General features: G+C 41.1%; 1 protein-coding gene across 2 annotated transcripts in view; it reads right to left on the bottom strand.

Annotated features, from left to right (window-relative positions):
• Positions 1–20,144, bottom strand: part of NECTIN3 (nectin cell adhesion molecule 3) — a 120,780-nt gene extending 100,636 nt beyond the window's left edge. Inside the window, exon 1 of one of the 2 annotated variants that reach the window (XM_069552941.1) lies at positions 19,577–20,144. In XM_069552941.1, coding sequence (XP_069409042.1) covers positions 19,577–19,736 — 160 coding nt within the window. In that variant the 5' untranslated portion in view covers positions 19,737–20,144. The remainder of the gene's footprint in view (positions 1–19,576) is intronic. The other variant, XM_069552940.1, reaches the window with a different exon arrangement.
• Between the last annotated feature and the right edge of the window lie 2,234 nt (positions 20,145–22,378).

Here is a 22,378-nt window from a genome sequence, read left to right as displayed (position 1 = left end):
TGGGATTATTCCAGAAACACAAAGATGATTAAACATTTTTTTTAATGTAATTCACAGTATAAAAAAAATCATATGATCATCTCAAAATTAATATAAAGCATTTGATAAAACTGAACTCTATTCATGATAAAAATTCATAGGCAAACTAGGAGTAGAAAGAAAATTTCCAAAACTGATAGAGATTAAAAAAAAAAAAACCTACAGCAAACATCATACTTAATTTTGAAATGTTGAACACTTTTTTACCTCTGAGATAAGGAATGAGACAACGATCTCTGCGGTCACCACTTTAATTCAACATCATAGTGGAGGTCCTAGCCAGTGCAATAAGCAAAGGAAAAGAAAAAAAAAAAAAAGTATAAGGATTGGAGAGAAATAAGGCTTTAATTATTCATAGATGGTATGACTGTATAGATGGAAAATCCAGAAGATTCAACAAAGTATTAGAAATAAATGAAGTTATTTAGCAAGGTCTATAATTTTATATGCCTATAAACAGCAATATTTTAAAATATCATTTATAATAACATCAAAAAATAACTTGAAATCTATAATTAAAATAACTGAAAGTTTATAGTTATACAAGACCTCTACACACAGAAAAAAAACTAGTTTCATGGAAAGAAAGTAAAGAAAATCTCAGAAAATAGATAAATTAGGTTCACTGCATTGGAAGATTTAGTATTATAAAGCTATCAATTTAACCCCACATTAATTCATATAGATTTAATATACTTCCACTAATATCCTTGGAGGTTTTCCGTAAAAACTGATAAACTGCCAATAAAATGTACATGGAAAGGAAAATGACCAAGGTTAACCACAATAAACTTGAACAAGTAGGTTAACTTATTGTACCCAATATAGGATATATTATTATACACTTATAATCAGACACTATGGTATTTATATACAGATAGTAAAATGCACCAATGGAACAAAGAAGAGAATCCAAAGTTAAACCCAGGTATATATGGCTAATTTATTATAAAGGCAGTACTGCAAAGCAGAGGGTCTTTTCCATAAATGGAGATGGTCAAGTGGATAATAACTGAAGAAAATACATGGACCCTACCTCATTAGGGGCTTCCCTGGTGGCTCAGAGGTTAAAGCGTCTGCCACCAAAGCGGGAGACCCGGGTTCGATCCCTGGGTCAGGAAGATCCCCTGGAGAAAGAAATGGCAACCCACTCCAGTATTCTTGCCTGGAGAATCCCATGGACTGAGGAGCTTGGTGGGCTGCAGTCCACAGGGTCACAAAGAGTCGGACACGACTGAGTGACTTTACTTACTTACTACCTCATTAACCACAAAAATAAATTCTAGATGTTATCATATTAAAGGCAAAATAATAAAGTTTCTAGGGAAAAATGTTTTCATGATGATATAACAAAGACTCTGCAAAAAAGACACAATTAATTATAAAGAAAAGGATTAGTTTTGACTACATGAATATATATTAAAGTGTCTGTCCATAGATGCCATTAATACAGTGAAAAGGTAAGAGTGGGAGAAGATATTTGCAATACACATAACTGATAAATGGTTCACAACTAGAATTCAAAAACAACTTCTACAAATCCATAGATGACAATCCAAATGAATAAAATGGGAAGTGAATGAAAAGGTACTTCACAGGAGGATATTCAAATAGTCCATAATCCTTAGATCTCAGCCATCAGATAAGTATAAACTACAACCACAATATTATATCATTACGCATTAATTGGAATGGATAAAAAAAAATGAAAAGACACTTACTCTTTGGAAGAAAAGCTATGACAAACCTAGACAGTATATTAAAAAGCAGAGACATCACTTTGCCGACAAAGACCTGTCTAGACAAAACTATGGTTTTTCCAGTAGTTGTGTATGGATGTGAGAGTTGGATCACAAAGAAGGCTGAGTGCCAAAGAACTGATGATTTTGAACTGTGGTGTTGGAGAAGACTCCTGAGAGTCCCTTGGACTGCAAGGAGATCAACAGCAGTCAATCCTAAAGAAAATCAATCCTGAATATTCATTGGAAGGACTGATACTGAAGCTCCAATACTCTGGCGACCTGACGCGAAGAGCCGGCTCATTTGAAAAGACCCTGATGCTGGGAAAGATTAAAGGCAAGAGGACAAGGGGGTGACAGAGGATGAGATGGTTGGATGGCATCACTGACTCAATGGACATGAGTTTGAGCAAGCTCTGGGAGATGGTGAAGGACAGGAAAGCCTGGTGTGCTACAGTCCATGGGGTTACAAAGAGCCAGATAGGAATGCGGGACTGAACAACATGACAAAGGGCTGGTGAGGCAGCAGAGCAACTGAAAAACTCTTAAACACTACGATGGGAAGTTTAAGTTGTAACAAACACTCAGGAAAACCTTTTCAACCAAAACATACACAAAATAAAACAGCAATTCCACCAGCAAAAGAGTGATACAGATGGTCCCCAACTATCGATGATTTCAGTTAAATATTTTTCAACTTTATGGCAGTGTAAAAGCAATATACATTCAGTAGGAAGTGCACTTCAAATTTTGAACTTCTCCTAGGCTACCAATATGTAGGAGGATACTCTCCCACGGTGCTGGGCAGTGAGGGGCAGGTACCAGTCAGTCATGCCATCGCAAGGGTAAACAACGGACACACAACCATTTTTTGAGTATAGTATTCAATAAATTACATGATATGCATTACTTTGTTATAAAACAGGATTTGTGTTAGGCAGCTCAACTACAGGCTAATGTAAGTGTTCTGAGCATGTTTAAGACAAGCTAGGCTATACAGGGGGCTTGCCAGGTGGTGTGAGCAGTAAAGAATCCACCTGCCAGTGCAGGAGATGCAAGAGACATAGGCTGGATCCCCAGGTCGGGAAGATCCCCTGGGTAGAAAACGTAACCCCACTCCAGTACTCTTACCTGGAAAATTCCATGGGCAGAGGAGCCTGGTGGGCTATAGTCCACAGAGCCACAGAGTCAGATGCAACTGAATGATGAAACACATGCGCGCGTACACACACACACACACAGATATACACACAGGCTAAGCTGTGATGTCTGTTAGGATGCATATATTAAATAAATATTGACATGATATTTTCAACTTATGGGGATATAACCCCATCATAAGTCAAGAAAGATATGTACAGTGATGTTCACAGCAGTGCTATTCATAAAAGCCTCAAAATGAAAATAAACTAGATGTCTACACAACATTAAAAACGATAAATGGTTAATTCTCCAAAATTGGCAAAGAAATAGAAAGTTCAAAAACAGGTAAACTAATTTACGATGTTGAAGTCAGAATTGTGGTTATTACAAAAGAAGAGAGAAGAATTGTGACTGGAAAATAGTGGGAAGGGCTTCCTTGGTGGCTCAAATGGTAAAGAATCCACCTGCAATGCGGAAGAGCTGGGTTCAATCCCGGAGTTCAGAAGATCCCCCAGAGGAGGGCATGGCAACCCGGTCCAGTATTCTTGCCTGGATAATCTCCGTGGACAACGGAGCCTGGCAGGCTACAGTTCATGGGGTCACAAGGAGTTGGACACAACTGAGTGACTAAGCACAGACTAAGCTCAATAATGGGAAGGGGGCTTCTGAAGTGCTGGTAAAGATTTATTCCTTGACCAGGGTGATGTTTCTGTGGATGTGCTCACTTTGTATTAGTTCTTCAGACTGCATATTTTCCACGTATACTTTCTGTGTGTTTGTATCTCTAATATATATAAACACATATGTGTATGTGTGTGTGTGTATATATATATACACACACATATAATGCTAACATATTATATTAATATTCATATGTGAGTTTTAGTATTTCCTGAATTAATGTCTCAAGTCTGGTTCAAACAAGCCCATACTTCACATCTTCAAATTCTCTATTTACCTGCCACTCTCACTTGAGCCTCAAATCTCACAATTAACACAGTCAAAACTAAAATCATTACTCCTTTGTTATGGGATGTTATATCTCCCTTTAAAAATATATTAAAACTCTAACTCCAAGTACCTGTGAGTGTTACCTTATTTGGAAATAAGATATTTGTAGATAATGGCACCCCACTCCAGTACTCTTGCCTGGAAAATCCCATGGACGGAGGAGCCTGGTAGACTGCAGTCCATGGGGTCGCTAGGAGCTGGACACGACTAAGCAACTTTTGAGTACGTCAAGGCTGTATATTGTCACCCTGCTTATTTAACTTATATGCAGAGTACATCATGAGAAGCGCTGGGCTGGAAGAAGCACAAGCTGGAACCAAGATTGCAGGGAGAAATATCAATAACCTCAGATATGCAGATGACATCACCCTTACGGCAGAAAGTGAAGAGGAACTAAAAAGCCTCTTGATGAAAGTGAAAGTGGAGAGTGAAAAAGTTGGCTTAAAGCTCAACATTCAGAAAACGAAGATCATGGCATCTAGTCCCATCACTTCATGGGAAATAGATGGGGAAACAGTGGAAACAGTGTCAGACTTTATTTTGGGGGGCTCCAAAATCACTGCAGATGGTGATTGCAGCCATGAAATTAAAAGACGTTTACTCCTTGGAAGAAAAGTATGACCAACCTAGACAGCATGTTGAAAAGCAAAGACATTACTTTGCCAGCAAAGGTCCGTCTAGTCAAGGCTATGGTTTTTCCAGTGGTTATGTATGGATGTGAGAGTTGGACTGTGAAGAAAGCTGAGCACCGAAGAATTGATGCTTTTGAGCTGTGGTGTTGGAGAAGACTCTTGAGAGTCCCTTGGACTGCAAGGAGATCCAACCAGTCCATTCAGAAGGAGATCAACCCTGGGATTTCTTTGGAGGGAATGATGCTGAAGCTGAAACTCCAGTACTTTGGCCACCTCATGCAAAGAGTTGACTCACTGGAAAAGCCCCTGATGCTGGGAGGGATTGGGGGCAGGAGGAGAAGGGGACAACAGAGGATGAAATGGCTGGATGGCATCATTGACTCGAGTCTGAGTGAACTCTGGGAGTTGGTGATGGACAGGGAGGCCTGGCAGGCTGTGATTCATGGGGTCACAGTTGGACATGACTGAGCAACTGAACTGAACTGAACTGAAGCAACTTCACTTTCACTGTTCACTTTCAAGCATTGGAGAAGGAAATGGCAACCCACTCCAGTGTTCTTGCCTGAAGAATCCCAGGGACGGGGGAGCCTGGTGGGCTGCCTTCTACGGGGTAGCACAGAGTCAGACATGAATGAAGAAACTTAGCAGCAGCAGATGTAATTAAGATGTAAATTAAGCACAGTCACACTGGAGTAGGCTGGGCTTTAGTTCAATATGGCTGCTGTCCTTACAAGAGAAGGAACACACCAGGACAAAAACACAGGGAAAATGGCCTGTGATGACAAAGGCAGTGACTGTAGGAATACAGCTGTAATCCAAGGAATGCCAAGGATTGAAGGCCACCACTGGAAGCTAAGATGAGGCAAGAAAGGATGCTACACCAGAGTTTCAGAGGAACACAGCCCTCCTGACGCCTTGATATCAGACTTCCAGGCTTTAGAACCATGAGAGAATAAATTTCTGCTACTGTAAGCCGTGCAGTTTGTAGTATTTTGTTACAGCAGCCCTAGGAAACTAATAAACCCTTCCATCTGGTATCTAATTCTTAACCTCAATCTCCTTTTTAGCAGTATTTACACTATTCTCCCATCTACCTAATATATAATCTCCAAATGCACTAATATTTACTCATTCTTCATATCCTGAGATCAAGAGGTATTGTTTAGCCTTTTTATTCTCTCGTTTTAAAATTTTCCCTTTCATTTCTACCATCACCATCCACTTACTTTCTGTTCCTGGATGGTGCCACACCAAAGTGCCCTTCCCATCCCCCTCACAAAGACAAAGAAGTCTCATCATAAGCTTTTCTTCAACTCTCTATAGTAGACACCCACAGAAAATTTATTCTCTTGAGCTATGGGACTTCATAGTAGAACCTGTGGACAAAAATGGAATTACCACATTGAGAATTAGAGCTCTAACACAGGAATTTGGGGACAACACACTCAGTCCACAATAACTGATAATTATTCCCCCTCAAATTATTTGTTCATTTCCTCTTTCCCAAAAGCAAGTCCTACCCTACTGTTTTTTCATTATTCCTTCATCAGTTAATTTTTTTGAAAATTGACCTTTCTCCTAAACACTTTTACTAAATTACTCAGTCATCAATGTACTTCTCTTAACTACTAAATGTACTGATCTGTCAAGATTTTATTCCCAGATTATTTATCCCTTCCCTCCCTCTTATCAATGTACCTCAACCTTTAAATTCTTTGCCAGTCCCCTCCCTACTTCCACTTCCTTCCTCTCTTCTCTTCTCTTCTTCTCTTCTCCCACTCTGCCTCTCCCTCCAAGAGCTCATCTAATCCAAATACTGATAATTCCCAATGCCACGTCCTTCCCTCCTTTTCTCTCATAACAAATTTCTAACTACAGCTGTAAAATACATCCCAGAGGCGCCACAATTAAAATGCCTCCACAAAGTTACTAGACTGATTCATTAATCCTTCTGCAGCCATGAAACTAAAAGACGCTTTCTCCTTGGAAGAAAAGCTATGACAAAACTAGAAAGCATATTAAAAAGCAGAGACATTACTTTGTCAACAAAGGTCCATATTATCAAAGCTATGGTTTTCCAGCAATCATGTTTGGATATGAAAGTTGGACCATAAAGAATGCTGAGCACTGAAGAATTGACACTTTTGAACTGTGGTGTTAAAGACGACTCTGGAGAGTCCCGTGGACTGCAAGGAGATCAAACCAGTCAATCCTAAAGGAAATCAATCCTGAATATTCATTGGAGGGACTAATGCTGAGGCTGAAGCTCCAATACTTTGGCCACCTGATGCAAAGAGCCGACTTACTGGAAAGACCCTGATGCTGGCAAAGACTGAAAGCAGGAGGAGAAGGGGATGACAGAGGATGAGATGGTTAGATGGCATCACTGACTCAATGGACATGAGTTTAAGCAAGCTCCGGGTGATGGTCAAGGACAGGGAAGCCTGGCATGCTGTAGTCCATGTGGTCACAAAGAGTCGGACATGACTGAGTGACTGAACAACAATCCTTTTCTAGTCACTCAAGAAATCTAAGTTCATATCCAACTCCTGTCTCCTCAACCATGATGATATTCAGACACCATGTAATCTACTTCTCAGATCTATCCCTCCCTTCAAACTTTTCTATCAAATTGCCATTTCTCTCCACAATCCTCTCTTCTTACGTACAGCTGCAATGGTTTTCCCTTTTGCTTGTCTCTGATTATCTCCCATATATCTTTTACAGTGCTGTCAGAGCTATAAAATATTCTGGAATCACAGACTCAGTAGTTACCCGCTTTCAAAAGCTTCTCACTGCCTCCCACACAAACTCTAATCTCCTCAGCATCAGCAAAGTATTTAAAAATCTATGACACCCTTCCATAACAGCTCATACTTGAACCACATGGGAACATTAATTCCTACCACAGAGTCCTCAGTCCAGTGACCTTTTCAGCCTGGAATGCTTTTTTACTGACTTCCCTCAGAAATGGAAAACTCTTTCTTCAAGGTTCAGCTAGAAAATCAGGTCTTCTATTGAATCTTTCTCAGTTAAACTTCTTCTTTTGAAGCAACTAGATACACTTTGCATTTTTAACCTAAGACAATCCATTTTTGCTTCCATTATGGTTAGTTGTATTTGTAAAGCACTTTACTATAGTTTAATAAGGATTTCATTTAATTTTCACAGCAACTCTGTACAGGAGGCATCATTTAGCTAAGTGTATAAGGACTGAGGGGCTTTCCTGATAGCTCATTTGGTTAAAGAATCCACCTGCAATGCAGGAGACCCTGGTTTAATTCCTGGGTCAGGAAGATCCACTGGAGAAGGGATAGGCTACCCACTCCAGTATTCTTGGGCTTCCCTTGTGGCTCAGCTGGGACCGAGGGGCTTTCCTGATAGCTCATTTGGTTAAAGAATCCACCTACAATGCGGGAGACCTGGGTTCGATCCCTGGGCTGGGAAGATTCCCTGGAGAAGGCAAAGGCTTGGACAGGCTTGGACACTACCGAATGACTTTCACTTTCACTTCATGTAAGGACTGAAACAGGCAAAAAGATTAAGTAACTGGGTATAAAATAGACAGAAACACACACGCTATTTTCTAATCCCAAAATCTGCTAACAATTAAATTTTACATTTCCTAAAGGCAAAAGACTCCAAGGGTCCTAGCATAGCCCTTTCTGTGTAACAGATGCTTTGTGTTCTAATATTTTCTTTTCCTGTTTGACATAACCCTGTTTTACCTGTCTGAACTCAAATCATTCTTACAGTTCCAAAGTTTCATTTCCTCTAATTAGTGTCCTTGACTCTTACGGGCCTTACTGATCTCTTTTGGGGGGGGGGGGGGGGCTGTATCATACTATTTGGTATGCTGTTACAGATACCTAACACTCCGTTACTCGTACCAGCGGCTTTATAAGCTTGTGAGCACTCATCCCACTGTGGTGTCCTCTGCACTACCCATCACCAGGTTGGTGCTCTCTCATCTGTTTCTTGACTGATGTGCAGCAGTCTCCTGTCCATCCCCTACTTGTAAACTTTTATTTTTTGCATTAAAGGTATAGATCAACTGTTGTTATCTATATGTTATCATACTTTACAGTAAATATTATTTAACCCACTCTTGAAATTTAAAGCACACGTGTCAAGAAAGTATTTTAATCATCTGATGGAAGAAAAGTCCAGAGTGACTATCTTAGATGACTGTAGAGGGCAGCAAAGCAACAGAAGTATTCTCTAAGAAAAAATATTTATTTTTCTCAGAGAACTTCAGATTTGTTTTTATATTTTAACAGATGTTGTTAACCTTAAAGCTTTTATTATAAGAGAAGACTTTTTAACATACTATATAAAAACTTCACCGGCTACTTATTCCTGTAAACATTTTCACTAGCAGTTACAAAATATAACAAATACAAATACAATCAAAGCGCACACTCTTCTATACACATATAGAAAATAAGCCTTACAAACAATTCACGGTTTCAAAATAGCCACCATAATTGCTAAATCTTTTACAAATAATCTAAAAGTTGACAATGTTTTTAACTGAAAAATGAAAAAATAATCTATCTTAAATACAGAAAAGAGTATCAATAGTCCACTGAGTCTTATTTCTTGCTAAGTAAAATGTCTTCGTTAGCATTACTAACTCTAACCTTGATGTGCCTCCTGTCATTCACCTGAAAAAGCTATGCCAGCCTTAAAAGAAAACAACAAAGCTTCGACACTGTGCTAGTGCACAACAGAAGGCAACAACTTGGCAGGAGTGCTTCTCACTGTTACTGCGATACTAAAATTCACTCTGGTTCTAATGTGGACTAGGCAAATGAAACTGTGTCATCAGAATAATCACCTGTTTATAACCTTGAAATTGCTTAAAGGAATGAGAAGTTAATGGAAAAGTTGATGCTCAGTTCAACTGCATTACTTGCATATGTTTATCAAAGTTTTTGTTGGTGGTAATTTTTTACCTCTTTTAAGTAGCTGCTACAGCAATTAACATATGAAGACTCCTGGTTAGTGAAAAATGCTATAATGCTCTAGCCCTGTGCCCTTAATGAGAAGGACAGGACTGTTAGCTATGTACCTTGTACCTTCTCCCACCTGAATTTCTTTAATGAAAAATAGAGAAGCTTTTTAAAAATTCTACATTTAAAATAATCTGGGTATTCCTTCTCATTGAAGAAGGAAATGGCAACCCACTCCAGTATTCTTGCCTGGAAAATTCCATGGACTGAGGAGCCTGGCAGGCTACAACAGAGCTACAAAGAGTTGGACACGACTGAACACATGGGTACTACTAAGCAGACTCGAATACAAGATAGACTATTCTCTGACTTATTTAACATTAAACTGAATTTATAACCATGAATGATTATCTCTAATCTAAATCAAATTATAAGGGAGTTTGGAGTTCATGACAAGGACACTTGTAAAATGAAATCTTAATCTAACCCACAGTAGCAATGACTAAATTAAATACTGTATTAATAAGTTCCAAAACCAATGGCCTCAGATATTTTAGTAATGACAATAATGTCTATCAAGGATAACTCATAGAGTCACTATGTGAACTTCATCTTACCATAGTTTTCCAATACTAACACTTCATTAATACTTTGCTTTTTCCTCTGAAATGAAACCATTAAAAAGAATCAAGCACATTTTTAATTTTATACAATGTTCTCAAATGTTAAGAGTCCTCGCTGTGTACATCTATTTTTATATCCGCCTCTTGGTTTTTTCATGTCCTTTTCAGTAACTGCACTGGTATACTTCCATTAAAACAGAAAAGCTATCTTAAATATACCTACTCTATTTCTAAAACACAAACCCAGAATGATATGTATTATACATAAAGTGAGGTATATCCCAAAGAAACTGCTTAAGCTACATATATTTTGGGGTAAATAATACCGTACTAATACCAAAGAGGAAGAATTGCATTCCTCCTAGGTCAATTTCTCAAATTTCTCAGATTCAAAATGGGTAAGACAATGGGGACAGAATATAAAGACAGGTATAAAGACAGAACTAAAGAAAGCAAAAGGAATTTTTAGAAAAAAGAAAAGGCAATGAAGAACATTTCTCACCAAGTAACATCTTTAAAGCCTATCATCCTTTTCTAGTATATTAAATAAATAAATTCCTCCCCTATCTTGGAAAAGAGCAATGGAAAAAATGTCAGGATAGGAATAAATATCAAATATACAAACCTCTTTAAGAATACATTCCCTATAGTGTGTTCTGTACAACAAAGCTTCTGTAGCAAAAACAGGCTGTTTAATTAACTGCAGAAAAGGATATTTTACTGAAGAATTTCTTAAGCCATTAATAAACCAATGCACACAGTGATTTTCCATGAGGGAGGGGGTTACACGATTAGTTTTTCCCATTCCCAAATATATTCAACCATGGCACTTTTTTCCAGAAACTAGGGTTCTATTAAACACTTTGGAAAACATTCCTCTAAAAGCATGAAAAAATGAACAGAATTTGCTCCAGGGACTAAGGATTTGAAGGATAGCTAGGATCAGATAGGAAATGAAGTCAAATTCAGAGAAGTTTTTGTAGCTATTTATTATAGCTATTATTCTGTTTTATTATCTTATTTCAACATGGAAGATGAAATCATAAGCTAAGTATTCTCTTGATACCCTTTTGTTGTATAGCAAATTTGGTCAATTCTAAAACACTTATTAACAAGGAAAAAAGCAAATGTTTGGGAACAAAAGTTGCTCCCCAATAACGTCTCTGGCACAGGATTATTGTGAGCTGAAAACACCCAAGGACCAAAAGACAGAAAGAAACTTTGACCTTCCCCCTAATTGCCTAAAAAGTTTTTTTTAGATAGAGGGCCTGGCACTGAGCTATCCCCAGAGTTATCTGTAAAAAGTAAAGGCAAAGTGTAGTGGGGAATCTCTGCAAGGCCTCGAGATCAGAGTCCACTCTATGTTCCCATTGTGTCTACAAGGCCCAGCAAACATTTGTTTACCAAACATTTGTTTTACATCTTTATGTGAGTTGCCTTTCTCCCCTTTGAAGTCCCAAATCACTACCCCCAGTACCCTGTTTTGTCTGTAGCCAAAGTTGGTATTTAATGTGAGGGTTAGGCCGTTTCCTGGAAGGGCCTGCCCAGTGGCTCAGCTAGTAAAGAATCCACCTGCAATGCAGGAGACCCGGGTTGGGAAGATACCCGGGAACTGCTATCCCCTCGAGTATTCTTGCCTGGAGAAGTCCATGAACTGTAGAGTCCGTGGCACCCCAAAGAGTCAGACTCGACTGATCGACTTTCATTTAAGCAGTTTTCTGAGTCTCTTCCATGTATGTATACACGGCATCAAACTTTCTATTTTATGTTCTTTTAATCTGTCTCATGTCAATGTAATTTAGACCACACAGGAGAAACTAGAAGGGCAGAGAAAAATTTCTCCCTCCCTGACACGTTAAAAATCTATAAGCTTAAAAAATAACTTGTGTTTATTCTGTAATAAGTGCTAGGATGCATACAGTAAAGCTTGAGGCAAAGTCTTTACTGCAAAGAGCACACATCATAGATCAACTCACAATTACATTACTAAATAACGAGTAAAAAGAGTAACTACTTTAGAAAGAAAAAGCTCACTGTATGAAAGAAGTGGTGAAGGAAGTATTCATGGAGAAAATTAATTTCAAACTGGGAGCTCCAGAATTGGACTAGATAAGAAGGAAGAGTAATATCATTTTAGGACTTTTGAGTAAGTACCAGAGAAGGGTATAACCTACTTTGGAGACCACATATAGTTTAGACCTGCACTGTCCAATATGGTAATCATCAGCCACACCTGACTTCTGAATACATGAAATACAGTTTATCCAAATAACAATCTGTAAGTGTTAGTACACATCATCAGATTTCAAAGACTTACTACAAAAGAAAAAAAAATGTAAAATATCTCAATTTTAAAATATCAACTGCATGCTAAATAACATTTTGGTTATACTGTGTTAAATAAAATGTTAATTTCACATGTTCCTTTCATTATTTTTTTAATGTGGCATTAGGATAACTTAAATCTATGTATATAGTTCACAGATCTCTATTGGGACACTGATGGTTTAAACTAAATTTTATTTTGTTGTTAAGCTCTTGCTATAAAGAAATCTGAGCACCCACTGCATACTTAGCATATGAGATACAATAATAAAATAATGACCACATCTGGTCAAATCACATATAAAAATGCTATAATAAATAGTACTCATCAAGGGAAGAAACAATCAAATGAACATGTCTCTTAAACTACAAATGTCCCAATCACCAGGCTCCACTCTCCACCCCCTTGCAAAATTCTTGATCCAGTTAGTCCACAGTGGGGCCTGGGATGTTGTTTAGAAAAAGATTTCCTAGTAACTAGTATTTGAACCTATCAACACACTGTACTTTGGCTGACCTTGGGTAGCTGAGAATAGTGATTTATAGATATACCCTCCTTCCTTTCAAAAGTTTTACTTCTGAAGAAATCTAACAGCTTAAAGTAAAGTACCTCTACTGGGACAATAGCCAACCTATTAAAAAAAAAAAACTATTAAACTATTAACTTCCTACTAAAGGAAACCAAATAAAGTAATATATATATATATATATATATATATATATATAATAACCTCTCCTATCTATAGAGTCACAGTATAATTAATCTCACAGCTACAAAATAATCTTTGGAAATGCTGTAAATTCTTGGTCATTTAAACCAGTTATGAGCTGGTATGTTCTTACATACCATACCTTAAATTCCAGTTTATGGATATCTACTCACAATACCACATGGTACTTTTTTCCTACTGATCTTAATTAGCAGAATGAATACTAGGCAATTAACAGGGCTGCAAGTAAAATAATCTCCCTGGATGCAATATTAAAGAAAACATGTTAAACTCACAATATAAGTATGCAATACAATATCATTTCTGAAACAGCTATAATACCTGCTGCTGCTGCTGCTACTGCTGCTAAGTCACTTCAGTCGTGTTCGACTCTGTGCGACCCAATGGACGGCAGCCCGCCAGGCTCCCCCATCCCTGGGATTCTCCAGGCAAGAACACTAGAGTAGGTTGCCATTTCCTTCTCCATATAATACCTGCAGTATAACTGTATCTAGACTTACAGGAGGCAGCCATCACTAAAATTTTAAATTAATGATCTATGCTGTAATAAGTGAGCCACTTAGGAAAAAACCTAAAATTCACCCTTGATAAAGATTCACAACAAATTTTATTTACACAAATAATTAATCTATGTCAGAGCCTAAAACAGAAAATCATAAGTTTTATAAACTCAAGAAAGGATATGGGTTCAAGATAATTTTAGATAAAAATATAAAAGGTAACCAAAAGTATGACATTAATGGTGCTGAGATTTTTGGATCTGAGTTTCTGACACACTCATTACTTACTTCAAGGTTCTTTGACTTTAGCCTATATTTACATGTAAATAGTCATTCTTAGGGCTTCCCTGATAGATCAGTTGGTAAAGAGTACGTCTGCAATGCAGGATACCCCAGTTCAGTTGGGAAGATCCTGGGTTGGGAAGATCCACTGAAGAAGGGATAAGCTACCCACTCCAATACTCTTGGGCTTCCCTTGTGGCTCAGCTGGTAAAGAATCCACCTACAATCCTTGGGCTGGGAAGATCCCCTGGAGAAGGGAAAGGCTACCTCCAGTACTCTCGCCTGGGAAAGTCCATGGACCGTATGGTTCATGGGGTTGCAAAGAGTAGGACATGACTGAGAGCCTTTCACTTCACTTCACTTCGGCTATTATTAATTAAACGCTACATCTTTCACAAATCATGTGTTCAGTATTGCCAATTTTATGAGGACTTTAATAGAGTATAGGATATGCCGTGCTACTGCTACTGCTAAGTCACTTCAGTCGTGTCCGACTCTGTGTGACCCCATAGATGGCAGCCCACCAGGCTCCCCCGTCCGTGGGATTCTCCAGGCAAGAACACTGGAGTGGGTTGCCATTTCCTTCTCCAATGCATGAAAGTGAAAAGTGAAAGTGGAGTCGCTCAGTTGTGTCTGACTCTTCGTGACCCCATGGACCGCAGCCCACCGGGCTCCTCTGCCCATGGGTTGTTCCAGGCAAGAGTACTGGAGTGGGGTGCCATTGCCTTCTCCGAGAATATGCCATAGGAATATGTTATTTACTCACTAATTTTTTAAGGGGTAAGCAACAGAATACCAAAATACTCCTTTTTAACAAGGATATCATGGCCAGCTTCACTTCAATCACTTTCAAATAACAGGCAATAAGCCATAAGTTTTGTTCCTTAACTATACAGATGCAAAATGTACCTCAGAGTTGCTGAATCACATATATATATATTTTTTTCTTTTACACACACATATATATGCATAAGTGACATAAACAAGGTAAAACAGTAAATACACCCACACCCACAAATATATTATTGACCAGCTTTTCCCAATTCCTATTTTGGACACTACAGCTAAATGCAAAATTTGCTCTTTTTTGCTTCCTTTTAAATTTGGGTCACTTTGCCATTATATCCGTCTTAGAAGCAGGAAAATTGATATGGGCAATATTTATTGTAGGCTCCAACCTGATACTACCAATAACTTGCTAAAGTAGAAATGAAATTACGACTCTATCTTCAACTGCACATTTTCGACTCTACACTTTTCAATATAACCACTAACATTCTAAGTGGCCACACAGAACCGCCAAGTCCTAAAACACATTCTACATCATTATGGGACCATCCAACTAGATTCCATACAATTACACAGCTGGGTTAATTTCACTACATCCCAACATTCTGAAAACTGGTCTGTATACTTATCCGAGGTAAATTTAACAAACACTTCAAGAGCACTGACTGGGCTATACACTCAAAATAAAGATGAAAGTATAAAAAAAGCAAGTCAATCAAGTTGAAAACCCAGTTATTCAAGTCATCAGGGTAAAATTTAAGAATGACAAATACCATGTTGGTTGGTTTGTCTTTGTTGTTTAGTAGCTAAGTTGTGTCCAACTCTTATGCCACCTCGTGGACTATAGCCCACCAGGCTCCTCTGTTCATGGGATTTCCCAGGCAAGAATACTGACCTGGGTTGCCATTTACTACTTCTCTAGGGGATCTTCCCAACCCAGGGATCGAACTCAAGTCTCCTGCATTGTCACGCAGATTCTTCACCACTGAGCCACCAAGGAAGCCCCTAATAATAATATGAAATAAAATAAATGCGAAAATTTGAATGTATATTCCATGCATTCTGCTATTTTATTTTCTTCCATTTAATCCTCATAAGAACTCTATAAGCAAGTTGATAGTACCCTTTTTTGAAAAGATGAAAAAACTTAAGTTTACTGAGGTTTAATAACTTGCCAATGATTCACACAGCTGATAAGTGACAATCTTTTTTCAGATTCAAACTGCCTATTTAGTATCTTAACCATAAAGTGCAGAAAGCAAACTTATACCACCTACCACAATGACCTATCTCAATAAGAAAATCTGACTCAATTGATTTTTTCTTAGGTAACTTTGTTTTTTCTCAGTTTACACTAATATCTCTACATAGTTGGTTAGGTTCCTCTTCCGGGTAACTGACAGTACCTCATGCACAAATCTATCATAAACACCAAGCTGTCCTATATGAAAGTCGCTCAGTTGTGTCTGACTCTTTGTGACCCCATGGGCTGTAGCCTGCCAGGTTCCTCTGCCCATGGATTTCTCCAGGGAAGGATACTGGAGTGGGTAGCAGTTCCCTTCTCCAGGGGATCTTCCTAACCCAGGGATCGAGCCCAGGTCTTCTGCACTGCACATGGATTCTTTACCATCTGAGCTATCAGGGAAGCCCTACAACCACCTATTTACTTTATACATTACGGCTATTATACTGCTGTAAGCTCCTTGAAGCCAGGGCTCTGCCTTATTCAGTGTCCTCAAGTATCTAACAAGTGCCATGAATAAAGAAATTTCTGAAAGTGCTGTTAAATGTTCCATCATCATAATAGATTTTTTCTTCTATAACCTTCTAAATATCCATTTGAGATAAAACCTTGTTGAAAATGGGAAGAGCTGGAACTTAGGTCAGTAGTCTATCTTCTCTCTCATTGATACCATATCCCTGCTAATATTCTCTGTTCCTTAAGAAAAATATTGGAAGGGAAACTAAGATAAATCTCATCACATATTAGTTGATCATTGGCACCATAAAGAAATATGGACTTCCAGATTTAACTAAATCAGGTTTATCAAGTCAGAAAATGTTGAAAATCTAGTCCTCTTAACCTTTACACCTATGATGTATCGGGCTTAACACACATACATATACACACACAAACTAACCACAATGAGTGAGAATTTCAGTTCTTCAAATAGGACAGATAATGTACACCCTTCAAAAGAGCAAATCTGATTACTTTTTATAGTTTTCAGAATACCATGTCTACTAGTTTGAATATGAGGGTTTTTTAATAGCCATAAAATCAGCATGACATAGAAATGATATTGTGCTAATAGAGGATACTCCAAGAGTTTAGCATAGTTAAGGCCATGCTATATGTAACCAGAATATCAAAAACAGCAGCAAAAAGAAAAAAATAGTCTGTATGTGGTAAAAATAAGTAAAGCATTCTAATTAACAAATCATCATATAGTCATCTCTTTAAAGCCTAAAAATCTTCTCATTTCTAACACCTTCCAAAGCACTGTAACTCAACTATACTTCAATAAAATTCTATAAATAAATAAAACTAAACTCAAACATCAGTACATGCCAAAGCTTGTAAGTAGTACTATGAATGTTAGATCAATGCACAGGTTACAAGCAGAAATTTCCGTTTCCATACTTAGTATCCATAAATCAGGACAACTGTGCCCTATTCAAAGACTTTATTCTAAAATAAAGGTTGACAGAAAAAACCTGTCATAAGGGTTCACAAATTAGGGTGTTATAACACTATAAGCCAAAAAAAGGAAGCTCTTTAAGTGAGCAGTGCACAGTAATACAAAGCTAGTGTCTGTCTCTGCAACTACAAGCAGAGATGACTCTTAAAAACTTCAATTTACACCTCTCTAAATCAGTCCTTTTGGCTATACTACTTGGATTTTCAGGACTCTAAAATATCAAGCACATTATTATGGAAGATTTTTTAATTCTTTTCTTCTTTCATGTGAATTCCAATATATTTCTTCAAAAAGTAAATGACACTTTACTTTCACAATAACTATGAAATTATTACCCAAATTTAATTTTCCTTGTATTACCTGTACATATTACCTTGCTTCAGTCTTCTAGGGGGCTTTGCTTAGCTAGATAAACCTTTACTGGAGGTACAAATATTCTTAGTCTTTAACACAATCTGTATCAGAATAGTAAACTGTTAACATCCCCCTCCCATTTTCCTCCCACCCAAAGGTATTCCACAGTACTCCTTAATGCAAAAGAACAGTACTCAAAATTCAATCCAGAACCTTGCATCAATATAAAGAAGTAACAGCATTAAGAATTGTGTCCTGAAACCAAACATCTGGGGAGTGGCACTACAGAAACAATGTAGATTAGATAACATGCCATTTGTCATACTATACTCTGTAAACCAGAAACTGTCATTACAGTGCTTTAAACGTGACAGTGATTTGGTGGTGGAAATTCTCAGCCTATAAGGGACACTCAATCTCTTGAAAACTTTGCCTTCCTCATAACCAGCTACCCCGACCTACACGGTACAGGGGTATAGGATTCTCTTCTAAATCACACCATCCAAGAAAACCGCACACATCTCTTCTTGTAGTAAATACTAGTAAAACTTCCTGGTTTCTTTTAAGATTTCATTAAATGCTGACATCCAACAGCAGATTTATGTACTAGAAAAATGTCTCAGGTAAAACACGCTTTGAGCAAGCCTAAGTTTTCCTCTCCACTTTCCTCTAAGTGGGAGTCATCGAATGAATAACGTCTTGCTGTGTTCCAGTATTACCAAAAGACAGAGCTAGTCCCGAGAGCTAGACCGGTGGCCTTAGTCTCCCAAATCGCCGCATTCCATTAAGGATCACTTAAATCCACGTCTCTCGCACGAAACGCAGATATTTATTTAAAGATACTCTTAACAAGTAGTCTTCTAGTCTCCGATGCCTAGGAAGTAAACTTACAATGAGACCACCTCCCAAATGTGACAAAACTGTAACAGAACATATGGGAAGAACGGCAGGGAAGAGGCGCGGGGCTTATTTCGACCAGAACAGCCGGGGCACGGCCAATGCAGTCAGGTATTTTACATATAAATCAAAGTCCTGAAGACAAACTGGCTCAGCTAAAATAAACGTGGACAGTGAGACAGACGCCCCACAAACTGGAAGGCTGCGACAGGCTCAATGCAAAGCGATCCAGAGGCTGCCAGGGCAGAAAGGGGCCGGAGGATCGAAGAAAACTGTAGGGGATGCTGCAGGGTGGGTTAACATGGTGCCTTCTCCAGGGTGGAAGGAGAAGCGGGGTGGGAACCCAAAGGCTTCATTCCGTGGTCGGTTCTTGTGTTCCTAAAGGTATCTAGGCTCACAGCTCAAGTTTCACCCGGGAAAAAATGAAGCGGCAAACGACCATCCCATCACCTTAGCGCCAGCACAAAAGTCCGTGCTCTCGGCTTCCTCCGCGAATCAGCGAGCAAGTAACGGTCCCGAGAGCAAAACCGAGGGACCCCGGTAGCACCGAGCATTAGGCGCCCGGACAGAGCACACCGCAGCCAAACCCCGACCCGCAGCGTGGCGAGCCGCGCGGCCGCGGGGGAGGGGACCGGGCAGTCGGCGCCTCACTCGCCGGCCCCGGCCCTTCCCCGGCCTCGCCCCGGGCGCGGCGAAAAGTTTCCAGCCAAAGTCCACGGCACCCGCTCGCGCAGCCAACCGCCGAACACAACCGCCCTCCGCACGAGAAAACGGCCCGCGCTGGCCCGGCCGCGGCACAGGGACACTCGGTCGCGCCTCCCCTCAGCCCGCGCCGACAGCCGAGGTTCACCTACCACAGAGCCAGGAGAAGAACAGCAGCGGAAAAAGCAGCAGCAGCAGCGGCGGTGGCGTCGGGGGCGGCAGCAGGAGCCCGGCCCCGGGGGGAGAAGCGGAGGAAAGTTGTGCTTTGCCGCCTCCGGGACACAGTGGAGCCGGCCCCGGGGTCCGCGCCATCCCCCACCCTCCCCCCGGCCCGCTCGCTCTCCCGCCGCCCGGCTCCCCCGGCCCCGGCGCCTCCGGCTCTGGGCGGCGGCGGCGGCAGTGGCCGCAGCGGAAGGTCCGGTGCGCGCGTCCCTAACTCCCAGTTCTTGAGCCGTCGCCGCCGGCTGACACTCAGTCGAGCGCTCGCGGCTGCTTCGACTCCGCCGTCGCCGACGCCACTGCCGAGGATGAGGCGGGAGCCGCCCGCCACCACCGCCGCCGCCACTCCCCTCCCCCCCACCCCGGCACCCGCCCACTTCGAACTCCTGGGAACTCGGAACGCACCACCCCGCCCTGCGCGGGAGGGGGAGAGGAAGCCGGACCCTCAGAGCAGGAGCAGGGACTCGCCCGCCCAACCCGCGCAAGTCGCGCTCCCGTCTGATCCCAAAGTGCGAGCCGCGACTCCTCCCACCCCGCCCTCCTACACTCGCTCCACCCCTTTCAGAAAAAAAAAAAAAAAACACCCAAATCTCTTTTCTCCTCTATGATAACGGGGTTTCTCCCAAAGCAGGGCTTTAAGGAGGACAGGAAAATCTGGAATAGGTTAGTAGGCCCCGCCCCTCGCGTTCCTGCCTTGCCCCCCCTTCCCAGCCTTTCCAATGGTCTCGCCCACTCCGCCCTTCGCGGGTCCACCGCTGCCCCAGCTCGGATAGAGGCGGAGGGCGGTGGGACGGTCGTGCTCGCGGCTCAGCTAGCCCGGGCGGCTTTCTCCCTCTGGCGGGGACCCGGCGGAGAGAGGGGGTGGGGAGAGGAAGGCACGACGGGGCTGCGCTTCCGTTGCCCCGGCTAAAGGTTCCTGTCTGGGAAGCTGGACGTATTCTGCGAGACTAGTCATCTCCCTCCTCGCTGGGGTCTGGAAGGAGAGACTTTCTCCCTCCTGCTTCACGGGACAGCTGAGCTCTCCGAATCCCTCCTTTCTTCCCAGCCCCACTTCCCCCTTAGCCCGCCGAGGCACGTTTGCACAGGCGTTTTTCTTGCCCCTTTCTCTCGGAGGGCAGTTTGGTGAAAGGGTCAACGGAGCCAGGCAAGGAGAGGAGCCCCAGAAGGTCTTTTCTCGCTCTCGTTTCTCTGGCCGCCCGGCTGTCCGCTGTCTTCGCCGGGCGACTGGCAACAGGAGGCCGTGAATTTCCCTGATCGGAGCGCCTGTAGTGCGGTGGTGTTTTTCTTTGGTTTTGTTTCATTTGCATGTTCGCACATGTGATTTTATTTTCGTTGCCTGTTTTCCTATGAACTGAACGCGGAACAGTGACCTCGGGAAATATTAAATGATCCTCCGCGACCTTCCTTCACCCCGGTGGCTGCGCACCCTGCCCTTTTCATTTGCCCGCCACGCACTGCCCTGGTGGCTTAACCTTGGAGCCACGGCCACCGGCGGTTCTGCGGGGATGGTGGACAGTTTCCACTATCCCAAGGGGGGCTGGTGGCGGAGGACACACATCCTCAATCCTGACACCATTAATTTTATGTTGGTCCTGCCATCGCCACCAGATAGCCACATATGTGCTCCAATAAGAATAAAGTCAAAAAAGGATTTGGCCGCCTGTCGCAGCTAAACTAATGATTATCTCTCGCCAAGATCACGCTGTCCTCCGCCTTCAGTCACTAGGGCTCCCCGACCTCCACCCACTGACTTAACGTTTTACTCACCTCCAAGACTACACGCAGTTCCACCCACTGCCCACCGCTCTTTTTTTCTTTCTTAACTTCCGCCTCCCATCCTGTCTTCCAGCGCTCGGTTTAAAGACCTCTTTTCCTCCACCCCTTTTCCTCCACCCCCTTTTCTCGCTCCCTCTCCATTCCTGTTTGCCTCTGTCGTCCCCTGGAAGCCGGTCTCCTGCAACCACTCCTTTCCATCACCTAGTCTCAGAATGGACTTAAGAATAAACCCTGTCTTGCCTCGCTCCAGGAGATGCCCTGATGATGATCATAACTGACTAAATGTAGCTATTGTGACATTCCTCAGCTGTGCTGACACCACCGTTTCCCTTGAGAAAAAATTCCCCCCTATTTTCACATACCCTAAACCTAATTTCACAGTTAAATTTAGACAGAGCCCACTGCGCCATGACTAGCTAATTATGTTTAGATGGCACTTTAACACGTTGTTGATACTCAGTTAAATGTTAAACAGCCAGAATTTTAATGCTACTAGCCAATGTTAAACAGCCAGAATTTTAATGCTACTAGCCAATTCATTCCCCTAGTCTTTCCCTGATAGTTCCAGTCTCCAGATAAAAAGTAATTTGGCCAAGATTTGAAAACGTGCCAAAGACTTAATATGGGGGCCATCATGCAATTGCTACAGAGCCCATGAGGGATTAGGCGGTTTAGTGCTTCTCAAAGGGATGATACGGAGCTTTAAAGAATATATTTCCTCCGTATTTTGAGAATTGGATTAGTATGCTATGATTATATTCTCCTCTGACCTAAAGTGAAGGGAGCATGGAAGACTAGTATTTTATAAATGTAATATAAAATTGAAAGGAGCACCATGCTGGTGTTTTATGTGCATACATGCATTGTGTTTTTATAATAGTAGTTTGTTTTAATACACCAGCTTCAGCCAGAGATGTCAAAGCAAGAAAGGTTACAATTACTGTTATACCTCCTTGATA

Source organism: Ovis canadensis, chromosome 1 (assembly GCF_042477335.2).
Source record: "Ovis canadensis isolate MfBH-ARS-UI-01 breed Bighorn chromosome 1, ARS-UI_OviCan_v2, whole genome shotgun sequence".
Taxonomy (NCBI): Eukaryota; Metazoa; Chordata; class Mammalia; order Artiodactyla; family Bovidae; genus Ovis; species Ovis canadensis.
Note: the sequence above shows the minus strand (reverse complement) of the source record. Positions and strands in the feature narration are given on the sequence as shown.